General features: G+C 41.3%; 1 protein-coding gene across 1 annotated transcript in view; it reads left to right on the top strand.

Annotated features, from left to right (window-relative positions):
- The first annotated feature begins 171 nt into the window (after nucleotides 1–171).
- Nucleotides 172–16,475, top strand: part of LOC125464466 (protein ABHD15-like) — a 43,476-nt gene continuing 27,172 nt past the window's right edge. Inside the window, exon 1 of the mRNA XM_048556791.2 lies at nucleotides 172–1,169. Coding sequence (XP_048412748.1) covers nucleotides 717–1,169 — 453 coding nt within the window. The 5' untranslated portion in view covers nucleotides 172–716. The remainder of the gene's footprint in view (nucleotides 1,170–16,475) is intronic.

The following is a 16,475-nucleotide window of genomic DNA, read 5'->3' on the forward strand; positions in this document are numbered from 1 at the left end:
AGGCCAAGAGGATGATGAGAGTCTCAAACAGGGCTTGGTTCAAAAACAGGGCTTGAGTTCAGCAGAAGACAGAGACCCACACAGAGAACTTCCTATCGCAGTGAGGAGGCTGAAGCGAAGCTCTAAGGAGCTTAGAAGTGTCATAGGTTTTAGGCGCTGAATTAACAGCAGCCTTTGTACAGTGCTGAACCGCAGCGAAAGGTTACATAACCAGGAGATGCCTGAGCCTTTTTTTTAAGGTAGTTGATGAGAGATAATATGAAGACCGCGTGTAAAGTGGGTGGGAGCCAGAGCTCCTGGGAACTGCGGATGTAAAGGTTTTAACGATAAGCAGGCGCGAAGTTGGTGTTTTTTTTCTAATTCGAAGGGACGAGATGCTCAACGTCGAATAGGAAGACGATGCGATCACATCAACTTCCTCTCTGACGGCTGGATGGGGGCATGTAAAAGGGTTTATCCCTTTCAGTCAGTGTCTTTGGTGTACTGGAGCGGAGCACTTTAGTAAACATTGGTCTGGTGTCTCACAGTTTCTGTCGTTTTCAATTAGAGTGAGTCTGGTTTGGAAAGCTAGCATTCGGAGCTGGTATTACACGCTGTGCATCTAATACCATGCTCTGCAACCGAAAGGAAGGGACACACTGAGTTGTTTTTTTATCGTTTGATTCGTTTTGCTGTCGTTTGGGGGACCTGCTTGGCGGCCAGTTGGCACTTGGGCAATGCCATGGTGGGTTCCCACACTCGGCATGGTGTCCCTGGCCGTGCTGTACCTGGCGGCCAGGCTGTATTTCGGCTGGAGTTTGACCGAGAGGTGTTTGCTGAAGGGAGCCCGGAGCCTGGGGGACACTGATGTGCCGAGGCTGGTCTACAAACCCTCCGCCCTGGCCAAGTACCTGCTCAGGAGCTGCCTGAGCTTCAGCTCGGGGGCGCCGCGCCGCTGTACCTGGAGCAAGCTGCCCCACCTGCAAACTCTCTGGAATGTGTTCTGGCCCCCGGGCACCGCCGTCCACTTCGTCCGGGATTACCTGCAGTTGGCCGACGAGGGTCTGGTGGCACTGGACTGGGCGGTGCCCACCACCTCGGGCAGGAGAAGAGCCTCCAGCAACTCGCCGGCGCCCATCGTCCTCGTCATCCCCAACTCCTTCGGCAAGATCACCAGGAACGTGGTGGAGGTGAGAGTCTAACTTACTGAAAAAATATTGCTATCCCTTCTCTCACCACCCCCCACCCCCGACTCTGTCTCCTCAAAACCCAGTGAGAACAACTCAGCCACGCATGGGAGCTGCATTGGCAGCCTCTTGCAGAGAGCTAGCACGGCCACGGCGGGCCGAGTAGCCGGATTTCCCTGTCGCACGGCGGTAAGAGGTAGCATTGGTGCGAGTTGCTGAGGATCAGCAAATGTCTCTTTCGGGTTTGCCCTGAGCCTTTCAGTCAATCTGCTTTAGAATATGACAGCAGTTTCACAGCAAAACTGCAGCTCGCCACAATATTTACCCTGACGTTCAGGGAAGGGCCGCAAGAGTAAATATTCACCTGGGGAAAGGGAAAGGGGAGGTGGGCAGAAGTATGATTTTACCCACCCTGGTTCCCTTAAGCTCCCATTCACCCCGATTCAGATTTCGTGCAGTTTGTGTTTTGGGACGGTGTTCCTCGAATGTGTGAGCATTCAGTCTCAGTGTGTTACTGGGGAAGAGGTGGGGCCCTCACGGTTTTGAACAGCACGGAGGTAACAAGAAAGGAGCTTCTCGAAACTTAGAATCCGAATGAGTATCAAACGAAACTCAACGTCAGGGCTTGTCTCTCATATTGCTGTCAGGAGAGCAGTCTGTGTTATCTCCCTGTTTCAACTCTGCGCGAATCCCGCTGACGGACTATATCGGTCGGACAAGAAGGTCAGATTTTCTTATTCTGTTCACAGGTCAGTTAGAATTTCTTTTTAACAGGGAATTTCAAATCAAAATTCTGGAGCATTGGTGTTGACGAGCCAGCTTCAGTTGTTTACATTGCTCAAATCCGGTTCCTTATGACAGACTTTTAGTTTGAACGCCTCCTACACGGATAAAGGGGTCGCACTCGTTCCGGCAAACGGAGCCTGCAGGCTGCGTTCTCAGAATCTAAATGAGGTGACAACAGTGTGAGAATAAAAAAGTTGCTGGAAAAGCCTGGCAGGTCTAGCAGCATCTGTGAAGGAAAAAAACAATTACGTGAGGAAGGGTCACCGGACCAGAAATGTTAACTCTGTTTCTTTTCCTACACAGATGCTGCCAGACCTGCTGAGCTTTTCCAGCAACTTCTGTTTTTGTTCCTGGTTTACAGCATCCGCAATTCTTTCGGTCAGTGTGAGAATTACTGCTGCCTTACTCTGCTAAACCGTCCACTTAATGTGCAGCGACAATTAACGGATTATTGGACTATTTACCTCAAAAGAGCAGATTACAATTCAGAGGATAGTGGCACTGTCCCAACCTCTGTTTTCAGCAATTTCAAGCCCTAACTGCTCTAGAAATGTGTAATAACATCTCTGAATAGGTTGGTCAGGAAATATCTATAATTTGAAGGAAATCAGTCTTTAGATCACTTTTTTTTGCCAGAAGGTGCTTGAGATCTGGAAACCCTTCAGGGCACTAGGAAGATGTTTAATCCTTGAAGCAAGTACAGAAGGAGTCACAATACTGATCCTTCGGAGGCTGCAATTTTCCACCTCAGGACTTCTGTGGGGATGTTGGTAATAACATACATCAGATGTGTGACTGTGAGTTGCTGACCTTTAAATGTGATGGATTGAAAGTTGTGTGTGGGATGTGCCTTTTCCAAATGCCTCCTGCCAGAAGCATGTTAAGTCCAGCGTTTCCTGGCAAAGGACTCAGCTGTGAAGTAACAGCCAGAAATCTCAGCCTTCAGAAAAGGGCACCTAGGATGTACAGAAGTAAAGGAAATAATAGAGACTAAATTAATGTAAATTTGGAAGGTTGCTCAAGTTAAACCACACAGTAAGGAAGTGTGACTTTGGGTCAAACTAGCAACACACAAATTTTTACCAACGTACAAGAAGTTTAACTTCCCACAGGCAGTGATCAACATGTGGAATGACCTTTCAGGTAATGTAGTGGAGACAAAATTGCCATTATTATTGAAGGAATCGTTGGGTAGCATAAGGACAAAGTTTCTGTGCTAATAGGTGGTTCTTTCATAGTTCTGCTTTGTCGTTGTTGGAGATTTTTCTGTTCGTTTCTCTCTGGCTTTGAACCATTCATTCTGAGAATTAAGGTTAAATCCAAAATAGCTCATATACCTTATCTCTGCAGCCCCATCTAAAGCTGCTTCAATACCAACCCATCAACCCGTGCTGATTTAAAGACAAAAAAAAACTGCAGATGCCAGAATCCAAGGTAGACAAACAAGAACAAAAACAAAATTGCTAGAGAGGCTCAGCAGGTCTGGCAGCATCTGTAAAGGAAAGAACAGAATTAACGTTTTGGGTCTGGCGACCCTTCCTCAGAACAAACAGGAGGCTGGAAGAAAACAGTAATGTCCTGTTTGTCAACCTGTGCCATTTGATTGATGTTATCAGTAGCTGAAGTTAAAACTTAGGCCTTCCATCATGGTTGAATCACAAAGCATCTCGTCTACTTGGAGAGATTTATCCCAAGAGTTCAGTTTGCAATTTACCAAATAATCACATAGTTCACCTTTTGTGGATAAAAAAAGTGAGCACACTCCACGTGCACATTCCACCAAATGCACTGCACTGCTGTTCGAAAGGAATGCAGAAATGTTCAATAAGATTATTATATCTGTCAGTTAAGCTGGAAACAGGTTGTTGAACATTAACTGCATCAGCAAATAAAAGCACAAAAAGCGAAAGTATCTTAAAACCACATTCCAAAGCTTAATTGAAAAATTGAGAATTCTCAATGTTTCTCTTAAAGTGCTGCCAATCAATTATTTTCTTTTTTGCTCATTTAAGAAGGCTACTCATTAAAACGTTTCTTCTTCAAATTGAAGTGATTTCATTCAGCTTAATATTATCACCCACTTTCAGCAATGATCTTACTACCTCATAACTGGACACCACTTCCTGGCTCTATAATTGCCAGAAATTTATAATTGAATAGTGGATATATGATGTGTCAATAAACTAAAAGTGAATAAAACAAATAACTGTGAATGCTGGAGTTCTCAAACAAAGCTTGAAACTGCTGGAGAAACTCAACAAGCAATAGCAACTAATGGTGAATCATTGATTTTGATGCCAGGTAGAAAGATCCAAATTTTATCTTGACTGATGTTTCAAAGAAATTTGTCAACATGTGCATTGCTTTGTACTTGTATGAGGAAATCCCTATCTTTCAATAAAGCTGGGTTGCAGTTCAATGTCCCTGTATTAAGGAGGACAAACAAGCATCTAACTCAACTTAGGACCAGAGTCCAGGTTAGTTTGGTAGAAATCAGCTGAATAAGTACACAGACTGCTAGTTCCTGAAATTGACCTCAGTTGCCATAAATTAGTTGTTTTAATAAGCAATATCTTCTAAACTGTATAATTTTCCCACTTGTTACCGAGATGACAGAAAGTAAGTCATTGTTAGACATCTATGCACCAGATCTGTAGCTTCACAGCAATTGTAAATTACTGTGATTTATATCAAATCCGTACAAACCGCCAGATTCAGATCTCCACAATATGCAGAATACATAACTGGCAATACTCAGGTACTGTCAAACTCTGTCATTGTTTGCAGCATGAGGTGCCTTGACTGTACAAATAATCAATTTTACTTCATTGTGATCTGTTAAGAAAAAAATGTAGTCTCAAAAATGAATTTCAGATAAGCCTTACAAATTTGGACCAGTCTGTAAAATCAGGGAAGATTGACCTCAGGGTAGAGCTCAAATCCTTCTATTTATTTTCTGAATTGTTTGGGATTGTTGGCTTTTAAAATACTTTTCTTTTCTAAGAAATCATGAAGCTGTTAAATTGTAGCTAACAACTCAACTGGCTCACAAGGATTGAAACCTTCCATTCTTACTCAGTGTTACAGGCACTCCCCAATATAAATGTGCTCAGACAATTAATTGTGACCATCTGTTTATTTTTAACCTTAAATAAAGATATCAACAAACTTAACAATGTGATTTACTAGGCCTCCTCCATCCATCCCCAATGCTGTTGACTCTTAATCTTGTGTATCACTACAGTTGTGGACTGCAGTAATTCAAAATGGCAACTCAGCACAATTTTCTCAGGGCAGGTAGGATATACAATAAATGCCAGCTTTGCTTGTAATGGCTATATCCCAAGAATATATTTCTTAAAAGCACATAAAGCATAAAATAAAGCAGAATTTATTGTAAATAACAGGCAAAACACTATTTGTGGAGAGATAAAATAGTGTTAACAGTCCTACTGGCCGGAAAAATTAAAAACTCATGGGTTCTAAGGAAAAGTGGCAAGTTGAATACAAATTTGACTTAGTGGTAGGAAGCAAAGGTCAACCAATGTCTTTGTGATTGGAAGGCTGCCTACAATGGAGTTCTGCAAGGTTCAGTATAATTCAGAGAACTATTATCTACACAACATTCTATGGGCAATTATTTTCTCAGATTGTCCCTTTCATTAGAATTTTGGAAAATACAGTCCCATATCTATTGGTTTCACTCATGCCGGTATTATATCAGTTAGGATATTTTTAACAACCCCCTTTATTTTCTTGGCTTATAAGACCAATGGACAATGCTGTTTATTCTCTCCTACCAAGAATATGATAAAACTTGTCATGCAAGAATAATGACTTGGAAGATTGCCATATGAAGAATTGCTAAAAATGACTAACTTCATAACTTTTGGATCATCCAAGACTGGAAACTTGAATACATATTTTCCTGAATTTAATCTATTCAATGTTTTATTTATTCTCAGAACCTCCTCATCCTACGACATGTTTTAGCATGGTATTGAGCTCCACTAAGCCATGAACAGCATTTGGTCTTATTCTAGTGTGCAACCAGTTCACCTGACAAATCAAAGCTCTTAACTGAGATAGTAGGAACTGCAGATGCTGGAGAATCTGAGATAACACGGTGTAAAGCTGGATGAACACAGCAGGCCACGCAGCATCAGAGGAGCAGGAAAGCTGATTTTGTTCAGGCCTAGACCCTTCTTCGGAAAAATTTTTTTGGAGGGAGGAGGGTAACTTCTTTAGGGTAGGCGTCCTTAGAAGAGGCTTTGCCATGGGGTTAAAATTGTTTCAGAGATAGTAGGAACTGCAGATGCTGGAGAATCTGAGATAACGAGGTGTAGAACTAGATGAACATAGCAGGCCACGCAGCGTCAGAGGAGTAGGAAGGCTGACATTTCAGGCCTAGACCCTTCTTCAGAAAAATTTTCTGAAGAAGGTCTAGGCCCAAAACATCAGCCTTCCTGCTCCTCTGATGCTGCTTGGGCTGCTGTGTTCATCCAGCTCTACACCTTGTTATCTCAAACCTTTTAACTGGTTTGTTTGTAACTTGGATGCAGAATTCTCTTTCTGGCCTGTTTATTGGGATGTAATTGGCCTGTACTAACCAAGAATGTTGATTCAAAGTTAATCTACTTGACATCTATTCTTTATATTCAAAGGCCCCCAAATTTTGACTGCCAGTTTTAAACTCCTTTATATTTTGTCTCTCACATAGCTCTCAAATTCTGCAGAACCTCTCCACAATTATCAAAATGCATCAAAATGATGCCTGCTAGTTTCTCCTTGTGATAACAATAAAACATTCATGCATCTACTGTTAATTAAATACAATCCCCTTTCAGTAGTGTGGACTCAACTTAGAAATTCCTTAGAACATTATATAACTCAAAATCACTTGTTTAATTTTACAGTAATTTCACTTCTGCATAACTAAATTCTTTAGAAGGCTGCAAAAAAGATATCCATTTGAAATTTTTCTTTATGCCAAAATATAGTTTTTACATCAATCGGCTTACATTCCCAGGAATGTGTCACTGAAAGAGCTAAGAAAATCTTCATGCTTATATTTCCTGGTATAGCAGAATTGACTCTAACATTTTGATCACCAAGGGTCTTTGGAATCCATGGCCACTAATCTGGCTTTAGAATTATCTGTACCAACAAAAATCATTATCTGTTTGATAAGGCTAGCTGTCCATTATCTGGCACCTTGCGCATACACCAAATAATTTCCAGATTTCCAATTCTTTTGTTTGGCATTTTTATCCACTTGTCTAACCTATTAATAGCCGTTAAAATTTTTCAATCTCTAAGTGTTTACTTCTTGTGGTATTTCTGGCCTATCCTGGAGTCTTTGTTCTTATACAGGGTAACTGTGTACCCTACTGCCCTTCCAGTCCTCATTCTAGATTTCTACAGCACGTTTCCCTTCTTTGATCTGAGTTCCTTTCACCAAGTTGTGATCTTTTCCACGGACCATGATCAGTTCCAGGGCCATTTGAGAGCCTGTACTATGTTATTTGCCTTTCACATGTTTACTTAATTTTAGACCACAAGGCCTAGGAGTATGACTAGGCCATTCAGCCCATCACATCTGCTCCACCAATGAGATTATATCTGATTTGATTATTCTCAACTTCAGTTTCCTCCCAATAACCCCTAATTGCTTTAGAGATTTAAAAGGTACACATACCTCAGTTTTGAATATAACTAAAGACCCAGTCACAAGTTTACTATCTTCCAAAGAGATAAAAAAAGGTCCTCCTCATCTTTATTTTAAATGGGTGACCCCTTACACTGAGATTATATGGGATTATACTGGAGTAAATAATTAGATAATTGTCCTAGACTATTGCACAAGAGGAAACAATCTCTCAGGATCAATCCTGTCCAACCTCCTAAGAATCCTTTATGTTTCAATAAGGTAGTCTCTCATTCTTCTGAACTCCATAAGCACAGGCCTAATTTACTCTACTCATCCTCATAAGCAACTCCCTTCATATCCAGGGACAATTTAGGGAGCCTTCTCTGGACTCCAATACAATATGTTTTTCATTAGATAAGGGGAGCCAAGCTTTTCACAGTATTCTGTGTGTGGTTTCAATAGTACTTTATATGTTTCTAGCAAGACTACCTTTTTTCTACGCTCCACTCCCTTCGAAGTAAAGGCTAACATTCGATTTTCCTTCCCTGTTGGTACTGAAATTGTATGCTAACATATCTTGATTCATGGATGAGCAACCCTAACTCCTCCTGTGCTGCAGTTTTCTACAATCTCGCTCCATTTAAGTAACATTGGGTTTTTTTTCCTGCCAAAGCGCATAACCTCGCAATTTAATACATTATACATCAATTTTTTGTCCACTCATTTGACCTGTTATATACATTGTGTCATCCTCACACTTGCTTTCCCATCTATTTTTGTGTCATCTTCAAACATATACTTTCCAAGTCATTAATATTGTGAATAATTATGGCCCCAGCACTGATCGCTTTGGCACTTCACTAATTAGAGCTTTTCATCCTGAAAATGCCCCTGGTATCTCAATTCTCTGTTTTCTATTAATTATCTAATCCTGTGTTCATGCTAATATACAACTCCCAACTCTTATTAGGTCGTCTAATGTGTGATACCTTATTGATCAACTTTTGGAAATCCAAATATATTACATCTACTGGTTCTCCGCTATCTATCATGCTTGTTAGTTCCTCAAAGAATTTTTGTCAATTTGACAGGCATGATTTCCCCTTCATGTAGTTATGCTGATGCTGCCTGATTATATTATGTAATTAAATCATTTTTAATAGACTCTAACATTTCCCCAGCTACAGGTATTAAGCTAACTGGTCTATAGTTACTGTTGAAACAAAAACAGAAGTTGTTGGTAAAGTTCAGCAGGTCTGGCAGTGCCTGTGAAGAAAAATCAGTATTAATGTTTCAGGTCTGGTGACCCTTCCTCAGAACTGAGGGTATCTAGGAAAATGTAGGTTTATATGCAGAAGATAGTGTGGAGGAATGGGGTAAGGAGTAAGTGATCAATGGGGATAGAGCCCAAAGAGAGAAAAGAGCAGTTGGACAGACAAAGGAATTGATAACAGTCTGGCAAGAAGGATGAACAGTTGTTAATGAGGACTGTTCGTGACTAACAATAGGTAGTATGTAATGGCAGGCTATGTGATAACAAGGCCTGTTGTGTGGGTTCGGGAGCTAAGACATTGGAGAGTTCAGGCCCTAAAATTATTGAACTTGAGACTGAATCCAGAGGGCTGCAGGGTCCCCAAATGGAAAATGAGGTGTTGTTCTTCCAGTTTATGCTGAGCTTCGCTAGAACACTGATGCAAACCTGAGACAGAGATACTGGCCAGGGAACGGGTGATGTGTTAACGTGGCAGGAAACTGGAAGCTCAGGGTCTTTTTTGCAGGCAGTATGTAGATGTGCTGCGATGTAGTCAGCCAGTCTGTGCTTAATTTCCCCAATGTGGAGGAGATTATATCGTGAGCAGCAAATGCAGTAGACTAGATTGTGTGAGGTGCAGGTAAAGTGGAGCTTCACCTAGAAAGTATGTTTGGGCCCTTGGATACTGAAGAGGGAGGTGGTAAATGGGCAGGTGTTGCGCTGTCAGCTGTTGCAGAGGAAGGCGCTGTGAGGCTGTGTTGGAAGTGAAGGAAGAGTGGATAAGAGTATACTGGAGGGAATGTTCCCTGCGCAAAGCGGACAAGGGAGGGGAAGGGAATATGTGTCTGGTGGTGGCATCTAGTTGGAGATAGCGGAAATACTAGCTGCTGATCTTCTGGATGTGGATGCTGGTGGGATGGTAAGTTAGGACAAGAGGAACCCTATTGCTGTTAAGGGATGGAGAGAGGGGTCAGAGCTGAAGTGTGGGACATGGGCTCAGCTGAGTTTCTGGGGGATCCTAAGTTGAGGAAGAAGGTGGGCATTTCAGAGGTTCCCTTATAAAAGTTGGCATCATCAGAACAAATGCAACGGAGATGGAAGAGCTGAGAAAATGGAATGGAGTCTTTCCAGGAAGCAGGGTCCAGGTGGCTGTGGGAGTGAATGGGTTATTGTGGATATTAGTGGCCTGTCTATCCCCAAAAGTAGAAACAGAGATAGACCAGGTGAAAATGAGGGCAGAGTGGAAATTGGAAGTGAAATCAATGAACTTTTCCAATTCTGGACGAGACATGGAAGCAGCCAATATCTCATTGATCTATCAGGGAAAGAGTTGTGGGTGGGAGCTGGAACAGGACTGGAACAAGGAGTGTTCCACATGCCCTGTGAAGACTCAGGCATAACTGGGGCCAATGCAGTCACCCCCTGACCTGTAGAAAATGAGAGAAGTTAAAAGAGATGTTTATGATGAGGGCAAACTTGGCCACAAGGAGGAGTAGGGTGGTGGTGGGTTGGGACTGTTTAAGGCTTTGTTCTAGAAAGAAGCAGAGAGCCCTGAGACCGCTCTGGTGGGAGATGGCTATGTAAGATGATGTATAGTTGCTTTTGTTTTGTTTCCTCCCTTTCCACATAAGAGTGTTACGTTGGCAGTTTTTCAATCCAATGGGATGTTTCAAGATTATGAAGATTCTTGGAAGGTCACTAGCAGTGAATCCATTATCTTGGTAGCTACTATTTTTAATATCTTAGGATACAACTTGTCAGATCTAGGGGACTGATCAGCTTTTAGCCCTATTAGTGTCCCCAGTCCTTTTTCTCTCATGGTAGTTATTGTATATATTTTACTCCCTTTTTTTCTGCACCTTGGTCATTTAGCATTTTTAGAATGCTTTAGTGGTTTCTACAAAAAAGGCTGATGCAAAGTGTTCATTCAACACCTCCACTATTTTCTGGTTCCCTGTCATGATTTCACCAGCCTAATCTCTAATGGGCCAATGTTCACTTTGGCCTATCTCTTCCTTTTTATGTATTTAAGTATGTTCTTGCTGTGAACTTTTATATTAATGATTGACTTTGGTTGGCTCATCCCCTTCTTAGAATCCTCCTTCTTCACTGGAATATATCTGTGTTGTGATGCAACCCATCAGGTCTAGGGGACCTAGCAGTCTTTAGCCCAGGTGGTTGCCCCAGTACTTCTCTGCAGCAATAGTTATTGTGTTTATTGCATCTTCTTAAGGGGATACAATAATGTCTGGATTTTGAAAATTTGAAAATTGAAGATTTTCCACCACAATTGTCTTATTTTGTTCCACGTCTATTTCATTTGAGTCTTTAGTATAGATTTTTCTTTGTTATTCGCTGGGACTTGGGTGTTTGTTGTTCAGCCCTTATGGTTCTTGAACTGGGTGACATTGTTGTGGATCTGGATTTACATGCAGACCAAATCAGGCACAAATGGTAGATTTCCCTCCCTTTAATGACCAGATGGGTTTTTACAACAATAAAGGGTCAATTGTAAGGATTTTCACTTGTTACGCAATTTGTGTCGTTAAAATGACTTACCTATTGTTACAGGGAATCACCACTCTTTTTTAGTGATTTCAGTGCATTATCTTCCCCAAACCTGAAACAGGCAGCATTTTCCAATTCTTTAACCTTACTTTGGCACTTTTTATTCATAGAATCGAGGTAACATTTTTACCAATCCACTCCAGAGACTGTGGACAAGTATCCATGTTCCAACGTGGCACAACTGATTGTTTTAGTTGCAGACTCATTCATTTCTGGACTGAAGCCTATTATAACTGCTGTAATAGAATACCTTCCCCGGATAGCTTTTCCCCCACTTTTTTCTTTCCAAATCTTCAATGCCATATGTCATTTCAAAAATCTTTTTATTTTATTTCGGACAGTTTATTACATAATGGAATTTCTGAGTTGCATCTAAAACAATTGTTGACCATTTACTGGGATTCCAGGGAATCATTCTTCTGTTATAGTTTCCAATTTCTTGTCTTCTGGTTTAATCTCTACCCTCACTTCACTTTGTTATGATTCTCCTTTAGTGTTAGTGTTATCTAGCTCGTATTTGAATGATCTTATATCACTGTTACTGCTGAATGTCCCATTATTTATGTTGTTTTTTATTCACTTGTTGGACATGGGACTTGCTAGCAGGCCAGCATTTATTGCTCATCCCTAATTGCCCTTGCAAAGGTGTTGGTGAGCTGCCTTCTTGAACTGCCGTGGTGCACATGCTGTAGGTTGACACACAATAGGGTGTGAAGTCCAAGATTTTGACCAGCAACAGTAAAGGAACAGGGACATTATTCCTTGTCAGGATGGTAGGTGGCTAGGAGGGGAATTTGAAGGTGGTGGTGTTCCCATATATCTGCTGCCCATGTCCTTTTTAGATATAAGTGGTTGTGGATTTGGAAGGTGTTGTCTAAAGAAATTTGGTGATTTTCTGGACTCATCTTGCAAGTAGTACACACAGCTGCTATTAAACATCAGTACTGGAGGAAGTGGATGCTTGTGGATGTAATGCCAATCAAGTAGGCTGCTTCATCCTGGACAGCATTAAGCTTCTTGAGTGCTGTTGGACCTGCATCCAGCCAGGCAAATGGGGAGTTTTCCGTTATACTCCTCACTGTGCCTTGTACATGGTGGACAGGATATGGGTAAGTCAGGAGTTAAGTTGTTCATCACAGTATTCCTAGTCTTTGACCTGCTCTTGTAACCATTGTGTTTAAGTGGTGAGTCCAGTTGAGATTTTGATCAATACTAACCCTCAGGATGTTATTATTGTGAGCTTCGGTGATAGTAACACCATTGAATGTAAAGGGGCAGGGGTTAGATTGCCTCTTACTGGAGATGGTCATTACCTGTAATTCGTGGGGTTCAAATGTTACTTGCCATTTGTCAGCCCAAGCCTGGATGTAGTCCGCATCTTGCTGTATTTGAACATGGGCTGCTTCAGTATCAGAGGTATTATGAATGTGTGATTGTCGCAAACATTTCCATTCCTGACCTGTATGATGGGGGGAAGGTTGTTGATGAAGCAGCTGAAGGGGGTTGGGCCTGGGACACTAACTTGAGGAATTCCTGCAGAGATATCCTAGAGCTGAGATGATTGATGTCTAACAGCCACAACCCTCTTCCTATATGCCAGGTACAACTCCTAATAACAGAGAAATTTTCCTCAATACCCCTTTAAAAAAGGGTTCCTTGATGCTGTCCTCAGTCGAATGTGACCTTGATGTCGAGGGCTGTCACTCTCACCTCACCTCTGGTTTTCAGCTCTTCTGTCCCTGTTTTATCCATGTTACTTCTAAATGCCTGATGTGAGCCATGAAGGCCACTGGCAATTAATGTTTTTCCAAGAATTGTTTTTAAGTTTATTGACATCTGCTCTGAAATTGTGTTTCTTTTTGAAAACCTAACTCCAATTAATGCCAGGGGGTCTATCCATGTCTTACACCTTAGCACAGTCTAACAATTTAAAGACATGCGCAGAATTAGGAACCTCCTTTAGTTCTGAGAATATTTTATACTTGCTCCTGCTTCTAATGGCCAGTGGCAATGCCAAGGCTATACTGTGATTTTTCTTTGGTAAGGATTCAAACTGTGTCATATATCTACTTCATTCTTCCATTGATCATAACGATCATCTTTGAAGAACATCAGTGGTAAATCGAAGGTCAGAATTTTACACTTCGTTTCAGCCATTCTTCCCAAAGTCAATTCAAATTACAATGTTCTGCCCGAGTGAAACTTTTAAGTTTTCAATCTTCACCTTCTCAGAACCAATCTCTGCTACTTGTGTTAAAATTAATCTAAGTCAGTCAGTGAGACGGAAAACCATGAGGCCTTCTTTTGTGGATCAAGTTCATTGACTACTCAGTTCTACAGCTCCTGCCAGCGCCACTGCCACTGTGTTCCCATACCTATACCCAATCCCATCCTAATGCTCCCATGCCACCCCTAAGTGTTAAGAGCATTCCCCTTATCTTTGAGTTTAGAAAATAATAACTACCATCTATTTCTCCTTTACATTTGTTCATATTTTTATTCAAAGTTATATGTTAAATTAGATATTAAAAGAACACTGAGATCTGCAGATCCTTGAAGGTAGTGGGACAAAATAACAAGATGATCAGAAAAGTAGTTGAGGTAGTTTCCTTTATTGCCTTAGGCCTATAATATCAGAGCAGAGAGCTAATGCAGAACTGTATAAACTGTGATCATAATAAATGACTGCAGCTGAAGTGCTGTTTTTAGCTCTGGTCTCCCATTAGAGGAAGTATTTGATCACAATAGAATGAGTACAGAAAAGATTCTGAGGAAATTACCAGGAATAGAGACTTTTGACAATTAAGAAAGATTGTATAGGCTGGAGTTGCTTTCTTTGGAATGGAGGAGACTGAGGGAAACTTAATGGAGAAATAAAATTGTGAGGAGCCACTGAAATATATTTCAGTGAGCACAGAGGTCAGAAGAATGAACATAAACTTTAAGTGGGGTAAAGGAAATGATTAGAAAGGAATTTTGAGGAGCAAGTGGGTATTGAGGATCTGGAATTTACTATCTGAGAATATGATAGAGGTGGAAACCCTCACAGTATTTAAAAATGAACACTTAGGTATGCTTTTAGGATGCCATAATCTACAGAGTGACAGATCAAGAAATATAAGGTGGATAATGTTTCCTGGCTAGCATGAACATGATTTCCAAATGGCCTTTTTCTACGCTATAAATGTTTCTACGTTTCTATGTTTTTGTCTCTGTTACAAGTCAGTGACCTTTCAGTGGAACAAGCCTAAATCATTAACTCTGGTTGTCTCTCAGATGCTGCCCCACTATTTCTAGCATTTAGTGCATTCTTTTTTCCAGAATTTGACATATTTTGCCTTTCTATAAGAGATAAAGCATACTTCGTCCAAACTCATGGTTTGGCATTGTCCTTTTTTATACCCTTGAATCTTGTTGAGTTAAAGATAAGCATTATTGTGAAACTATTAGGGGCTGATCTGGAACATTTACGATATTCTGCATTACATTGTCAGTGCTTTTGAAGTCAATGAACTGTAGGTTGGTACTTCTAGCTACAGCAGAAACCACATCCAGATCAATCTGTGTAAAAAACAGAAGATTGAATGAATTTAATCCATTCTCGAAACTTAATTTAAAAAAAAATCTACCTCCTTTGTTACCAGCATGGCCTGAATCATCTGTGCAAATTATTTAGGTTAAGCAAGAAAAAATTGTTTCAAATTCATGGAAGAATCAATTTTATGCAATACAACAAACATGCTTAATGGCATAGTTTCAGGCCTAAATGCAGACCAAATGTGTCCTCTTCATCTTCGGTTATTGTGTGAGAATGTTTTAATTTTCTGCGCAGAATCTTCAGGAGAGATTTTTATGTGCTGAGTTGCATTGCCGTTACGGTACAAAGGAAAGATTTATGCCCACTGGTGGTCAGCAAAGGTATTTATGTGAAAGTTTCAGGAGCAGTCATTGGTGTTATTTCTGTGTGAAATGGATGCAAGCTACTACAATACTGAGAGAGTGGGGTGCAGATTTTTTAATAGATAGTTCATACTGAACATCTATGCAAGACTGGGGCTCAAGCAGGCAAGGAAGCAGCAGCACTTTGACCTACTCAATTGAATCTCACATACTTCACTGCTCATTGCATGAAACTTTTTCTCAAACATTTCAAGAATGGTAACATATTCAACGGTAACATTGAACCTCCTCGTGATAGGAGATTCAATGGTTAGGGGAACAAACAGGAGATTCTGTGGTCGCGAACAAGACTCTCAGATGAGATGTTGCCTCCTGGATGCCAGGGTCAGGGATGTCTCAGATCAGGTGTGCAGGATTCTTAAGGGGGAGTGTGAGCAGCCAGAAGTTGAGGAATACATCAGTACCAATGACATAACTAGGAAAAGGGATGAGGACTTGAAAAGTGAAACGGGGAGTTAGGTTGGAAGCTGAAAGGCGGGGCGAGCAGCGTAGTAATCTCAGGATTACTTACTGGTGCCACGGGCTGGTGGGGCTAGGGATAAAAAGTGAGTGCAGCTGAACTTGTCGCTACAGAGCTGGTATAGGAGGGAGGGCTTCACATATGTGGAACGTTGTGATACCTTCTGGGGAAGGTGGGACCTGTACAGGAAGGACAGGTTATACCTGAACTGGGGGGACACCAATATCCCAGGCAGGAGGTTTGCTAGAGTTCTTCATGAGGTTTGAACTAGTTTGGCGGGGGATGGGAACCCGAGCTACAGATCAGACGATGGGGTAGCTGGTGTACAGGCAGATACAACATGCAGAGAGTCTATGAGAAAGAATAGCCAGTTAATAGGGCAAAGTTGCAGTCAGTGTGACGGGTTAAAGTGTGTCTATTTTAACGCAAGAAGTGTCAGTTATAAGGTGGATGAACTTAGAGCAAGGATCAGTACTTGGAGCTATGGTGTTGTGACCGTTATGGAGAATTGGATATCTCAGGAGCAGGAATGGCTGTTAGATGTTCTGGGGTTCAGATGTTTCAAAATAAAGAGAGAGAGAGGTAAAAGAGGTGGGGAGTGGCATTGCTAATCAGGAATAGTATCACAGCTGC

This window comes from Stegostoma tigrinum, chromosome 27 (genome assembly GCF_030684315.1).
Source record: "Stegostoma tigrinum isolate sSteTig4 chromosome 27, sSteTig4.hap1, whole genome shotgun sequence".
In the NCBI taxonomy this organism is placed as follows: Eukaryota; Metazoa; Chordata; class Chondrichthyes; order Orectolobiformes; family Stegostomatidae; genus Stegostoma; species Stegostoma tigrinum.